Source organism: Hypanus sabinus, chromosome 5, assembly GCF_030144855.1.
Source record: "Hypanus sabinus isolate sHypSab1 chromosome 5, sHypSab1.hap1, whole genome shotgun sequence".
In the NCBI taxonomy this organism is placed as follows: domain Eukaryota; kingdom Metazoa; phylum Chordata; class Chondrichthyes; order Myliobatiformes; family Dasyatidae; genus Hypanus; species Hypanus sabinus.
The window spans coordinates 56,222,408-56,236,383 of record NC_082710.1 but is presented as its reverse complement, the minus strand read 5'-3'; the positions used below and the strand labels follow the sequence as shown (position 1 = coordinate 56,236,383).

General features: G+C 43.5%; 1 protein-coding gene across 5 annotated transcripts in view; it reads right to left on the bottom strand.

Moving 5' to 3' along the window:
* slc1a1 (solute carrier family 1 member 1) overlaps positions 1-13,976 on the bottom strand; it is a 125,248-nt gene that overhangs the window by 13,933 nt on the left and 97,339 nt on the right. For all 5 annotated transcript variants that reach the window (XM_059969981.1, XM_059969978.1, XM_059969980.1 and 2 more), the window contains exon 9: positions 3,199-3,321. In XM_059969981.1, the coding sequence (XP_059825964.1) occupies positions 3,199-3,321 (123 nt within the window). The remainder of the gene's footprint in view (positions 1-3,198; positions 3,322-13,976) is intronic.

Below are 13,976 nucleotides of genomic sequence, written 5' to 3'. Positions count from 1 at the left end.
GTCTTGTCAAAATGAATGATAACATTGCCATTGACTCAACCTTTAGGGAATCCAGCAGGAAGGAGCCCAAGCAACACACACAGTATGCTAGAGGAATGCAGCAGACCAGGCAGCAAGTATGGAAAAGAGTACAGTCAATGCTTCAGACTGAGACCCTTTACCATTTCCCATCCCCTTTTCCCTCTCTCACCTTCTCTCCTTGCCTGCCCATCGTCTCCCTCTGGTGCTTCTCCCCCTCCCTTTTATTCTTCTTTCATGGCTTTCTGTTCTCTCCTATCAGACTCCGCCTTTTCCAGCCCTGTATCTCTTTCATCAATCGACTTCCCAGCTCTTTACTTCATCCCTCCCCCTCCAGATTTCACCTATCACCTTGTGTTTGTCTCTTCCCTCCCGCACCTTTTAAATCTACTCAGCTTTTTTTTTTCTCCAGTCCTGCCCAAATCATCAACTGTACTTTTTTCCATAGATGTTGGCTGGGCTGCTGAGTTCCTCTAGCATTTTGTGTGTGTTGCTCGGATTTCCAGCATCTGCAGACTTTCTCTTGTTTGATCTTTCCATTCCAGTATCCTTCCTGTAATACAATGGACTCCTATCTTGTTCAGCAGCCTCATGTGCGGCACCTTGTCAAAGGCCTTCTGTAGATCCAAGTAATCAATCTCCTTGATCAATCTGTCTGTTTATTTCCTCAAAGAAGTCCAATAGATTTGTCAGCTGAGATTTCCCCATAAAAAATTATGCAGACTTTGGCCTGTTTTATCATGTGTTTTCAAGTTCCCTAAAACCTCATTCTTAAGAATGGACTCCAAAATCTTCCTAACCACAAATGTTAAGCTAACTGGCCTATAATTTCTTGCCTTTTGGCTCCCTCCCTTCTTAAAGAGTGAAGTGACATTTGCAATTTTCCAGTCCTCCAGAACATTCCAGAATCTAGTGATTTTTGAAAGATTACTACTAATGCCTCCAGAATCTCTGCTTTCAGAAGCCTGGGGAGCAGTCCATCTGGTCTAGGTGACTTAACCACCTTCAGGTCTTTCACCTTTCTAATTTATTGTGTACTGCAGAGGTTAGTTCAGCCTGGGATCCACACACAAGGATTCTACTGCAAAAATAGCTTGCAGCCCTCCAAAGCCTAAAGCAGGACTCGAATTGCATTGGTGAGAATTCAGAAGTGTATCTTTCAAAAGATAAAGCAAATGAGTGTGCACAAAAAAACACAGGGAGAACTGTCAGACCTATGAATATGTATTTATAGTATTAAGTACAGAGAAGGTTATCATCAAGCCCATGCCCAGACCTTCACACAGAGATTGGAAGTGACACTTCAAAACATGGAAATAGCAGCAACTCCAATTGCAGACCCAATTATTATCCAACATCTGCCTGTAAAATACCCTAAAAAAAAACATTAGGCTCTGTTCTAATGATTTGTAATGTGCCTTAATGGTAACTCGGCAATGATTACCATTGTGGGAACTCTGGGCCCAAAAACATAATTTCATGTGTGTGGATAGCAAACCCATTTGATAAGTATTGTTATGGATGTAATACATTTTTATTTTTTAAATGCTTATGACATTTCAGTTTCTGCACATCTTATTATATGTAGACTAATGTATTTCAAACATCATGTTAAATATCTTGATTTTTGCTTTTTATTTTGTTGTCTGTACAATTCTTCAAAATGATTTGTTAATTTCCCAGTTTGTTATTAATGTTGTTGGCTTTTGGGGACCCTTTGAACTGACATCTGAGGGTATCCAGTTTAGAAAAATGGAAATTTACCTCACAGATAAAACCCTTCCTCAAGATTGGAAAGGAAATGGATAGGCACCAGCAACTTCCTTTCCAGTGCAAATGAAAGGTCTTGTCTTGAAACATCTTGATTCCCTTCCACAGATGCTGCCTGACATGCTGAGTTGCTGAAGCATTTTGTGTGTCTTGCTCAAGATTTCTAGTATCCGATTCAAGAGCCTGATGTCTGAGGGGTAATAAGTGCTCCTGAACCTGGTGATGTGGGTCCAAAGGCTCCTACACCTTCTTCCTGATAGCAGCAGTGAGAAGAGAGTATGGCCTGGACAGTTATGGTCCTTGATAAAGGATGCTGCTTTCCTGCGATGATGCTTTGTGTAGATGTGCTCAATAGTAGGGAGGGCTTCACCTATGATGGACTGGACCATATCCACTACTTTTTATAGGCATTTCCATTCACGGGTGTTGATGTTTTCATACCAGGCTGTGATGCAGCCAGTCAATAATCTCTCCATCACACATGTATAGAAGTGTGTCAAAGTGTCAGCTGTCACACAAATCTTCACCAACGTCTAAGGAAGTAGAGATGTTGCCATGCTTTCTTTTTAGTGGCAATTACATGCTGGACAAAGGACAGATCATCTGAAATTATAGCGTGAAGGAATTTAAAGTTGCTGACAGTCTCCACCTCAAATCCCCCAATGAGGACTGGCTCATGGAGATCCAGTTTTCTCCTCCTGAAGTCAATAATAAGCTCCTTGGTCTTGCTAACATTGAGTGAGAGATTGTTGTTGTGGCACCACTCAGCCAGATTTTCAATCTCCTTCCTATATTCTGATTTGTCACCACCTTTGATTCAGGCAACAACAGTGGTGTCAGCAAATTTAAATATGGTGTTTGAGTTGTGCTTAGCCTCACAGTCATAAGTATAAAGCAAATGGGACTGGGGGCCAAGCACACAGCCTTATGGTACACCCATACTGATGGAGATTGTGGAGGAGATGTTCTGGCCAATCTGAACTGACTGGGGTCGGCAAGTGAGGAAATTGAAGATCTAATTGCACAAGAAAGTATTGTGGCCAAGGTCTTGAAACTTATCGATCAGTTTTGAGGGGATGATAGTATTGAGTGCCGAGCTGTAGTTGATAAAGAGCATCCTGATCTATGGGTCTTTGTTGTCCAGATGTTCCAGGGTTGAGTGAAGTGCCACTGAAATGGCATCTGCTGATGACCTGTTGTACTGGGAGGCAAATTAGAGTGAATCCAAGTCACTTCTCAGGCAGGAGTTAGCATGCTTCCTCAGCAACCTCTCAAAGCACTTCATCACAGTGACTGTAAATGCTACTGGATGATATATATACATCTGAACTTCTTTTCAGACACTATAAATTTCTATTCATGAAGCAATTATACTGCTGAGATGATTGCAATTAAAATATGCCCAGTTACCTGGATGAAATCATCACTGAAGTCAGCAATGCCTCAGCCATCCCGCCAATGAATGTAAAAGGGTTTTTCCGCACCACGATAAAGTAAATCAGAGGCAGAATGATAATACCGTGGATGGCTAATCTATAAAAGAACAATATATATTTAAGGGCATATATTTTTCACAGCCGTATTTTAAAAGAGATTAAACATTCATCAAATCATTATTAGTATTTAGACATATTGTGGATATTGAATTGGTAGCAAACTGACTCATCCTTCCAAAGTGGTTTAGGGGAAAAGAGTATTCACACTTATTTCAAAATAGGAGCAGTACAAGCTATTAAAATATTTCCCATTTGCTGAAGCAGCCAAGAAAGTTTGATTAAAGAGCGAAAGAGAACCCCAGAAAATGTAGGAATTATAATGATCACTTCAGGATATCTGGCTTAAAGATCATCTTGCCTATCACATCGTTTTTAGTCACTACATAATTAACTTTTATCAACATCCCGATTTCTAATGAAGATACATGGTGCACAAGTTGCAGACTTGCAGAATTGATTTTCGACACTCCACGTACAGCAGAGATGTCAGTATGGACACTGCAGATGTGGGCAATAATGGCAGAAAACATGCAATGGGTTTATAGTGTCTGTTTTAGTTGTCTGAAGTTCCTACATCAAAACAGGTATTAACTAGAGGAAGATCTGACCTTCCCTTCTCTCGTGCCATGCTAAGTGTTTGATTTTATTACACACCCACCCTGCTAACAACCAAATAAAGCTACCGTTTTAGGAACAAGAGTCGCCAGCTGATCCCAGAAGGCTACCCTATGGTTTAATAAGATTGTGCCCGGAATGCAAACTCAAATCTGCTCTCCTGTAAGCCTGTGGTAACCTTCCACTCACTTGGTTATCACTTTCTATCTAATTCAAAACTACCGGGATATTCAGCTGCTGACACCTTAGATCTGTTCTGTGGTGAAACCTGCCTTGAGCCTTGTGCATAGTAAGGACATCAATGCAGCAGCTCTTTAACACTTTCAGTCTCCTTGACAGCTGGAGCCCTTTCTATTGATGACGAAGACCTCGGATCCAATTTCTCAATAAACAAGTATATTGTTCATTTGAATGTTACAGTGGATTCTGGTTAATTGGCACACATCAGGACTGTTGGCTAGTTAATATTTAAGTAAGATTTGAGTAATAGATACAGACTTTCCAGCTCTGCTTCCCTCTCTGATGATGTCAATTACTTCTACGCTCGCTTTGACCGAGAGAACAAGAAGGTTACCCTCAAAGCGGATCTCCCACCTGGTGAACTGCCTCTCTCACTTTCCACCTCTGATGTTTGCGCCACCCTGAGCAGGGTGAATGTACGGAAGGCAGCCTGTCCAGATGGAATACCTGGCCGTGTGCTCAGAATCTGTGCAGGGCAGTTAGCCGGGGTCTTCACAGACATTTTCAATCTGTCCCTGGCCCAGGCAGTTGTCCCCACTAGCTTCAAGATCGCCACCATCGTGCCAGTCCCAAAGCATTCCACTGCCACGGGCCTGAATGACTTCCACCCAGTTGCTCTCACCCCTATCATTGCAAAGTGCTTTGAGAGACTGGTTCTATCACATCTGAAATCCTGTCTGCCCACTACCCTGGACCCCCATCAATTTGCCTATCACACCAACAGGTCACAGAGGATGCCATCTCCACGGCACTTCATTCTTCCCTGACCCACCTGGACAGCCCCAACTCTTATGTCAGAATGCTGTTCATTGACTTTAGTTTGGCATACAATACTGTGACCCCCTCCAAGCTGATCGCCAAACTGTGCCAGCTTGGTATCAGCTCATCCCTCTGCAATTGGACCTTGGACCTTCTGACTAACAGACCCCAATTTGTTAAGTTAGATAACCTTTCCTCCTCCACTCTCACCCTGAAGACCGGCGTGCCTCAAGGCTGTATGCTGAGCCCTCTTCTGTACTCCCTTTTCACCTATGACTGAGTTCCTGCACATGGTTCTAACTTCATAATCAAGTTCGCAGATGACACCATGGTGGTTGACCTGATCAGAGGTGATGAAGAGACGGCCTACAGGGATGAGGTCCAGCACCTGGCCATGTGGTGTGCTGACAACAACCTGGCCCTTAACACCCAGAATACCAAGGAGATCTCTGTGGACTTCATACATGCTAGGAGCCACACTCACATCCCCATCTACATCAATGGAGCTGTGTGGAGTGAGTATCAAGCTTCATATTCCTTGGTGTCCACATTTCGGAGGATCTCACCTGGTCCCTGAACTCCTCCATCCTGATCAAAAAGGCGCAACAGTGCCTTTATTTCCTGTGGAGCATCAAGAAAGCTCACCTCTGTCCCAGGATACTGACGGACTTTTACCGCTGTACCATTGAGAGCATACTCACCAACTGCATCTCAGTGTGGTATGGCAATTATCCCGTATCGGACCGCAAAGCACTCCAGCGTGTAGTGGAAACTTCCCAGTGGATTATCGGCACCCATTTGCCCACCATTGAGAACATCTACCATAAACGCTGCCTGGGCAGGGTGAAAAGCATTATCAAGGATGCATCTCACCCGAACCATGGACTTTTTACTCTCCTCCCATCCGGTAGGCGCTACAGGAGCCTCCGCTCCCACACCAGCAGGCACAGGAAGAGCTTCCCCCCTGAGGCTGTGACCCTGCTGAACCTCACATCACAGCATTAAGCAGTATTGCACCCATATTGTACTGTCTCAGTACTTTTATATCTGTGTGCTGTAGCACTTACTTTTTATCCGCAGTTATTTTGTAAATAACTCTATTCTTTGCATTTCAGGTTAGATGCTAACTGCATTTCATTTGGCTTTGTATACAAACTGTTCACGCTAATCCCAGTATAGTGTCAAACAGCCACACAAATTCATGCAACTGACACTAGTTTGAAACTGTTGGGTAACAGTTTCCTGTCCTGATTAAGCAGCATTGTGTTCCAAATAAATGAAGGGAATCCTGGCTACTTCCTCGATTAGTTTTTGTTCTCTAAGAGTTGTCCCAAATCAGAATTCATATCATTGGCATGTGTCATGAAATTTGTTAACTTTGTGGTGGCAGTACCATGCAATACACGATAATATAGAAAAGCTGAATTGCATTAAGTAGATAGATATATACAGTTAAATTAAGTAAGTAGTCAAAATAGAAATAAAAAAGTAATGAAGTAGTGCTCATGGGTTCAATATTCATTCAGAAATTGGATGGCAAAGGGGAAGAACGTGTTCCTGAATCAAGGCTTCTGTACCTCCATCCTAACAGTAACAATGAGAAGAGGGCAGACCTGTGGGATGGGGGTTTTTGAGGCACTGCTCCTTCGGGCTATGGAGGCTAGTGCCCATGATGGAGCTGACTAAGTTTACAAAAACTTCGATCCTGTGCAGTAGCACCCTCCCCAACCCCCATACCAGACAGTGATGCAGCCAGTCAGAATGCTTTCCTTGGTACATCTGCAGAAATTTGCGCCAGTTTTAGTGAAATCCCAAATCTCCTCAAACTCCTAAAGAAATATTGCCACTGTATGAAATATAGCTTAATGAAATATGCAGATACCCCTATTAACCAATGGACGAATTAACCAAACCACTGTATTCGTCAAAACAACCATTCACTTTCTTTCACACTACAATGTCATTGTATTTCCTTAAAATACATTGTCATGTTTCTATTCTGAAGATTACAAGTTTAAACTTTGGCTTACTAACTTTCAAAATTAGCTTACATCAAACAAACAACAATACCATTTATTGACATTGCCTTTCATTTGTAATTAAAAGTGTTAACAGGGGAATTATAAGAAAATAAGCTAGAGAAGTCTGTCATTCAGTCAAAGAAAGAAATAGAACAGATGGCAAAGACTTGGTCAAAGAAATACATTTAAAGAGCACTTTAAGGGAATCATGAGAGGTGAAGAGGTTTTATAGACAGAATTTCAGAGATTGAGGCCAAAGTAACTAAAACCCGAAACGCTGACTGCTCCTTTCAACGGATGCTGCCCGACCTGCTGAGTTCATCCAGCATTTTTGTACATCTTAACTAAAACCCTGATACTCAGTGGTATCTAAGAAAGAAAATTGAAGATGTTGGAGACACTCACTAACTTAGTCAGCATCTGTAGGAGATAAAAATGGCTTTTCCAGTTAATAAACTTTCATCCAAACTGAAATGGAAGGAAAACAAGATTTTTTAAGTTGCAGAGAGGAGATAATGGAGGGAACGGAAGGAATGTTGGTAATAGGTTGAAGATCAAGAACGAACATCAGATAATCTGCAGAGGCTGGAGATCCAAAGCCGCACACACAGAGTGCTGGAGGAACTCAGCAAGACAGGCAGCATCTATGGAAAAGAGTACAGTCAACGTCTGAGGCTGGGACACTTCTTCAGGTCTGAGGGCTATAACATCCATGTTTCATGAATACCGTCAGTGACTCCTGATAGGGGATTATGACTGTGTTAATCAGAGCTCATCCATCTGAAATAGTGTAAACAGAAAGAGTTGAGAAAAGGCAACAGAGGGAAAAAACAGCTGACACTGGAGGCTCCAGAGCACAGCAGTTGCTGAAAATCTGAAATTAAAGGGAATTGTGTAAATATTCTTCAGCTTAGGTAGAATATGTGGAAAGAATGACCAAGATGTTCAATTTAATGCCCTTAAATCAAACTAGATTTCCACAAATAAAATAAAGTGAGGTGTTTTATGTTTAATGAAACATGTGACACATTTTATTGAACTCGAAAACCTACATCACGAAAGCACTTAAAACCTTTTCATGAATAATGTCATCACGTCAGATGAGCCTGTTAATGGGAAACCCCAACTCAATGTGGGTGGTTGTGAATTATGTACGTTTCTCCCAGTTACTTTACCCTACACATGCTCACCCAGAATTCACTAAAACTGGCATTGTGAACCTGTCTGGAGTTCAGACAAGCCACCCGGCAAGGGTCCTATGCTCCATGGGAGGAGGAACGGCAGGTGCCTTTGGCTCATCCAGGTGTGCACTGACATGCCAGTGGCATGACAGCAGGATCCTCCAAGTGTTGGTGAGTCAGTTTAAGGCAATCTACAAAAATACTGTCTATCGTAAAAGATTTTTCTCCCCATTCCAAAATGCAGAATGGGCCATCGTAAGGAGATGTTGGTGTTCGTCATGGTGGACATAAACAAATGAGGTGGAATGTAGATGAACAGGAATCCAAGAGTGCTGTACGCCATGATTATTCCTTCAGCAGTTTGAACGGGGCACGACTGCACAGGTGCGCAGAGGTTGGCCAGTGAGAACAGCGGAAAGAGTTTAAAAGGAAGACAGATTTACAGAGCGGGCGGCAGAGTAGGAAGGTTTTGGCTCAACGGGGCTTCAGCGATAAAGGGTCGAGGCGAGGTTGGTTATAAGGATAGAGAGTATGTGTGTGAGGTCGGTTTTCTGTGCTTGGTGTCAGATGTGGGAAGTCCTAGCGTCTCCCGGCCTCCTGGACGACCACATCTGCACCAGATGTGTCGAGCTGCAGCTCCTTAGAAACTGCGTTATGGAACTGGAGATGCAGCTTGATAACCTTCACCTGGTCAGGGAGAGTGAGGAGGTGATAGAGAGTGGGTAACAGTCAGGAGAGGGAAGGGCAAGAAGCAGGTACTAGAGAGTACCCCAGTGGCTGTCCCCCTTAACAATAAGTATTCCTGCTTGAGTACTGTTGAGGGGGGGGGACAGCCTGCCTGGGGGAAGAAACAGTGGTCATGCCTCTGGCACAGAGTCTGGCCCTGTGGCTCAGAAGGGTAGGGAAAGGAAGAGGATGGCAGCAGTGATAGGGGACTATTTAGTTAGGGGGACAGATAGGCGATTCTGTGGACATAGGAAAGAAACGCAGATGGTAGTTTGCCTCCCAGGTGCCACGGTCCGGTATGTTTCTGAACGCATCCATGGTATCTTGAAGTGGGAAAGAGAACAGCCAGAGGTTGTGGTACATATTGCTACCAACAACATAGGTAGGAAAAGGGAAGAGGTCCTGAGAACAGATTACAGGGAGTTAGGAAAGAAGTTGAGAAGCAGGACCTCAAAGGTAGTATTCTCAAGATTACTGTCTTTGCCACGTGACAGTGAATATAGGAATAGAATGAGGTGGAAGATAAGTGCATGGCTGCAGGATTGGAGCAGGGGGCAGGGATTCAGATTTCTGGATCATTTGTACCACTTCTGGGGCAGATGTGACCTGTACAAAAAGGACGAGTTGCACTTGAATCCAAGGGGGACCAATACCCTGGCGGGAAGGTTTGCTAAGGCTGTTGGGGAGAGTTTAGAACAGTGTTGCTGGGGCATGCGAACCAAACTGAAGTGACGGAGGAAAGGGAGGTTGGCTCACAAATAGAGAAAGTTTGGAGACTGCGAGAGGGAGGATAGGCAGGTGATAGAGAAGAGATGCGCTCAGACCAATGGTTTGAGATGTGTCTATTTTAATGCAAGGAGTGTCATGAATAAAGCAGATGAGCTTAGAGCGTGGATCAGTACTTGGAGCTATGATGTTGTGGCCATTACAGAGAACTGGATGGTGCAGGGGCAGGAATATCTATTTGAAATGCCAGGCTTTAGATGTTTCAGAAAGGACAGGGAGGGAGGCAAAAGAGGCTTGGGCGTGGCACTGTTGATCAGAGATATTGTCATGGCTGCAGAAAAGGAGGATGGCATGGAGGAATTCTCTACGGAGTCTCTGTGGGTGCAAGTTAGGAATAGGAAGTGGTCAATAACTCTACTGGGTGTTTTTTATAGACCACCCCAATAGTAACAGGGACATTGAGGAGCAGATAAGAAGAAAGATTCTGGAAAAGTGTAATAACAACAGGGTTGTTGTGGTGGGAGATCTTAAGTTTCCAAATATTGATTAGCAACTCCCTAGAGTGAGGGGTTTAGATGGGGTGGAGCTTGTTAGGTGTGTTCAGGAAGGTCTCTTGACACAATATGTAGATAAGCTTACAAGAGGAGAAGCTGTACTTGATCTGGTATTGGGAAATGAACCTGGTCAGGTGTCAGGTCTCTTAGTGGGAGAACATTTTGGAGATAGTGATCACAATTCTATCTCCTTTACCCTAGCATTGGAGAGGGATAGGAACAGACAAGTTAGAGAAAAGTTTAATTGGAGTAAGGGAAATTATAAGCCTATCAGGCAGGAACTTGGAAGCATAAATTGGGAACAGATTTTTTCAGGGAAACATACAGAAGAAAATGTTCAGGGGATATTTGCGTGGGGTTCTGAGTAGGTACATTCCAATGAGACATGGTAGGGTACAAGATCCGTGGTGCACAAAGGCTGTTGTAAATCTAGTCAAGAAGAAAACAAGAGCATATGAAAGGTTCAAAAAACTAGGTAATGACATGAGTCTAGAAGATTATAAGGCTAGCAGGAAGGAGCTGAAGAATGTAATTAGGAAAGCCAGAAGGAGAAACAAGAAGGCCTTGGTGGACAGGATTAAGGAAAACCCCAAGGCATTCTACAAGTATGTGAAGAGCAAGAGGATAAGACGCCAGAGAATAGGACCAATCAAGTATGACAATGGAAAAGTGTGTATAGAACAGGAGGAAATAGCGGAGGCACCTAATGAATACTTCCCTTCGGTATTCACTACAGAAAAGGATCTTGGCAATTGTAGGGATGACTTGCAGTGGACTGAAAAGCTTGAGAATGTAGATATTAAGAAAGAGGATGCGCTGGAGCTTTAGGAAAGCATCAAGTTAGATAAGTCACTGGGACCAGATGGGATGTACCCCAGGCTACTGTAGGAAGCGAGGGAGGAGATTGCTGAGCCTCTGGCAATGATCTTTGCATCATCGGTGAGGACAGGAGGGTTGTGGATGTTGTTCCCTTATTCAAGAAAGGGAGTAGGGACAGCCCAGGAAATTATAGACCAGTGAGTCTTACTTCAGTGGTTGGTAAGTTGATGGAGAAGATCCTGAGAGGCAGGATTGATGGACATTTGGAGAGGCATAATATGATTAGGAATAGTCAGCATGGCTTTGTCAAAGGCAGATCATGCCTTACGAGCTGATTGAATTTTTTTGGATTCATGAGCGTTCATGCGCGTATAGCCGAAGATGTAGTGTATATGGATTTTAACAAGGCATTTGATTAGGTACCCCATGCAAGGCTTATTGAGAAAGTAAGGAGGCATGGGATGCAAGGGGACATTGCTTTAAGGATCTAGAACTGGCTTGCCCACAGAAGGCAAAGAGTGGTTGTAAATGGATTATAATCTGCAGTGAGGCTGGTGACCAGTGGTGTGCTTCAGGGATCTGCTCTGGGACCCTTACTCTTCATGATTTTTATAAGTAACCCGGATGAGAAAGTGAAGGGATGAGTTAGTAAATTTGCTGATGATACAAAGGTTAGGTGTGTTGTGGATAGTGTGGAGAGCAGTCAGAGGTTATAGCAGGACATTGTTAGGATGCAAAACTGGGCTGAGAAGTGGCAGATGGAGTTCAATCCAGGTAAGTGTGAGGTAGTTCACATTGGTAGGTCAAATATGATGGCAGAATATAGTATTAATAGTAAGACTCTGGGCAGTGTGGAGGATCAGAGGAATCTTGGGGTCCGAGTCCATAGGACACTCAAAGCTGCTATGCAGGTGGACTCTATGTTTAAGAAGGCCTACGGTGCATTGGCCTTCATCAATAATGGGATTGAGTTTAAGAGCTAAGAGGTAATGTTGCAGCTATATAGGACCCTGGTCACACCCCACTTGGAATACTGTGTTCAATTCTGGTTGCCTCACTATAGGAAGGACGGAAACCATAGAAAGGGTGCAGAGGAGATTTACAAGAATGTTGCCTGGATTGGGGAGCATGCCTTATGAGAATAGGTTGAGTGAACACGGCCTTTTCTCCTTGGAGCAACAGAGGATGAGAGGTGACTTGATAGAGGCGTATAAGATGATGTGAGACACTGATTGTGTGGATAGTCAGAGGCTTTCCCCAGGGCTGAAATGGCTAACACAAGAGGGCATAATTTTAAGGTGCTTGGAATTAGGTACAGAGGAGATGACAAGGGTAAGTTTTTTATGCAGAGAGTGGTGAGTCCGTGGAATGGGCTGCCGGCAGCGGTGGTGGAGGCAGAAATGTTAGGGTCTTTTAAGAGACTTCTGCATGGGGTTCCCGGTGACGTCATCGTCAAGAATGGCAGCTTAAGTCACTAGCTCCTCTGGAAAAACGCGTATTAAACTCCATTAAGCCATCAAGTATAATATTTTTCGAAAAATATTTGAACTGAAAAGAGGGGCAAGAATGGGGAGAAGAAATGGAAATTAAAAAAGTGACACTGCGGAGCCTGCGTCCGAAAGGAGTGCAGCGAGCGGCTCTCTGACCCGACCACGTGCGAGCGAGGCGGCTGCTGGGCCTCATTCAGACAAAGCGGCGAACGTCTTTGAAATCCTGAAAGAAATAATGGAGGTCCAGAAAGATATAAAGCAGCAGCTCCATGATATTAAGGCAAAGTTCGCCAGCATTAATCAAAAAAATAACAGTGGCAGAGACTCGCATTGAGAAGGTGGAAGATCACGTTCAAAACTGGAACGGATACTGAGTAAGACAATAAAAATCATACATCACCAAGGAGGTAAACTGCTTGATCTGGAGGGAAGATCACGGCGGAAAAATATCAGAATCTACGATGTTCCCGAAGGAGCGGAGGGCCCGTCTATGATGGAGTTTGTCGGAAAGTTACTGTGGGACGCACTGGATCTTACCCCGGCTATGAAACTGGAAGCTGAAAGAGCCCACCGTGCAGTAGTCCCAAAACCTACCCAGGATAGAAACCCACGCTCAATTATAATTAAATTCCTTCGGTACAGCACCAAGGCCGAGATTCTACGAAGGGCCTGGGGTAAGAAGAGAGTGTTTTTAAGAGGATAAATTAATATATTTTGACCAAGATTACCTCCCCGCAGTACTCCAGAAATGCAAAGAATACTCCAAAGTAAAGTGAGTATTAAAGCAAAATAAGATTATATTTCAAACTCCGTACCCTGCTAAACTTCAAGTGTTTTATGACAATAGGACGCAGTTGTACCAGACAGTGGAAGAGGCGACTACAGACTTGAAGGCCAGAGGGTTGCCTGTCAGCATGACCAAAACGAAAGAAAGCCTGGCTGAGGAATTGTCTCTCTCGGCTTGGGAAATAGTGCGAGAAACAAGAAGGCAGGAGACGGGAGGAGGCCGAGAGAAACATATCAGGAAGAGACCGGGAGTTTCCCAAAGACAGTCCTCACCCCCTTCAGAAGAGCCATAAGGTTTGGCTAACTTTAAAAATGTTGAGAAGCTAAACAGAAGCAAAAGGACACGGTGATATACCTAACTGGAGAAATGCTTATTATGATGTGGATTTTATATTACTTAGTTGTTATTCTTTATTCGCTCACTTACTCCTTTTTCCCCACCAAAATGAGAATATAAATGTGTGTGTGTGTATGTGTACAATGTGTGTGTATGTATATGTATATATGTATGCATATATATATATTTGTGTGTGTGTGCATATATGTGTGTGTGTATATATAGGAGTACACAGGGAAATCTTTTCTGTGTAATGGATTTGTTCACTGCCTTTTATGAATACTGCAATGGGGGCCCTCAACTCACAAATAGGAGGGGTTATTCTCCACAGCTAGACATTTCCTCTAGCTCAATGCAAGGTCATTTACTAAAGACCTCAGCCTTGGAGTCACACGTTCGTTGCCATTTTTGTTGTTATTTGCGTTTCTTGGTTTTTAT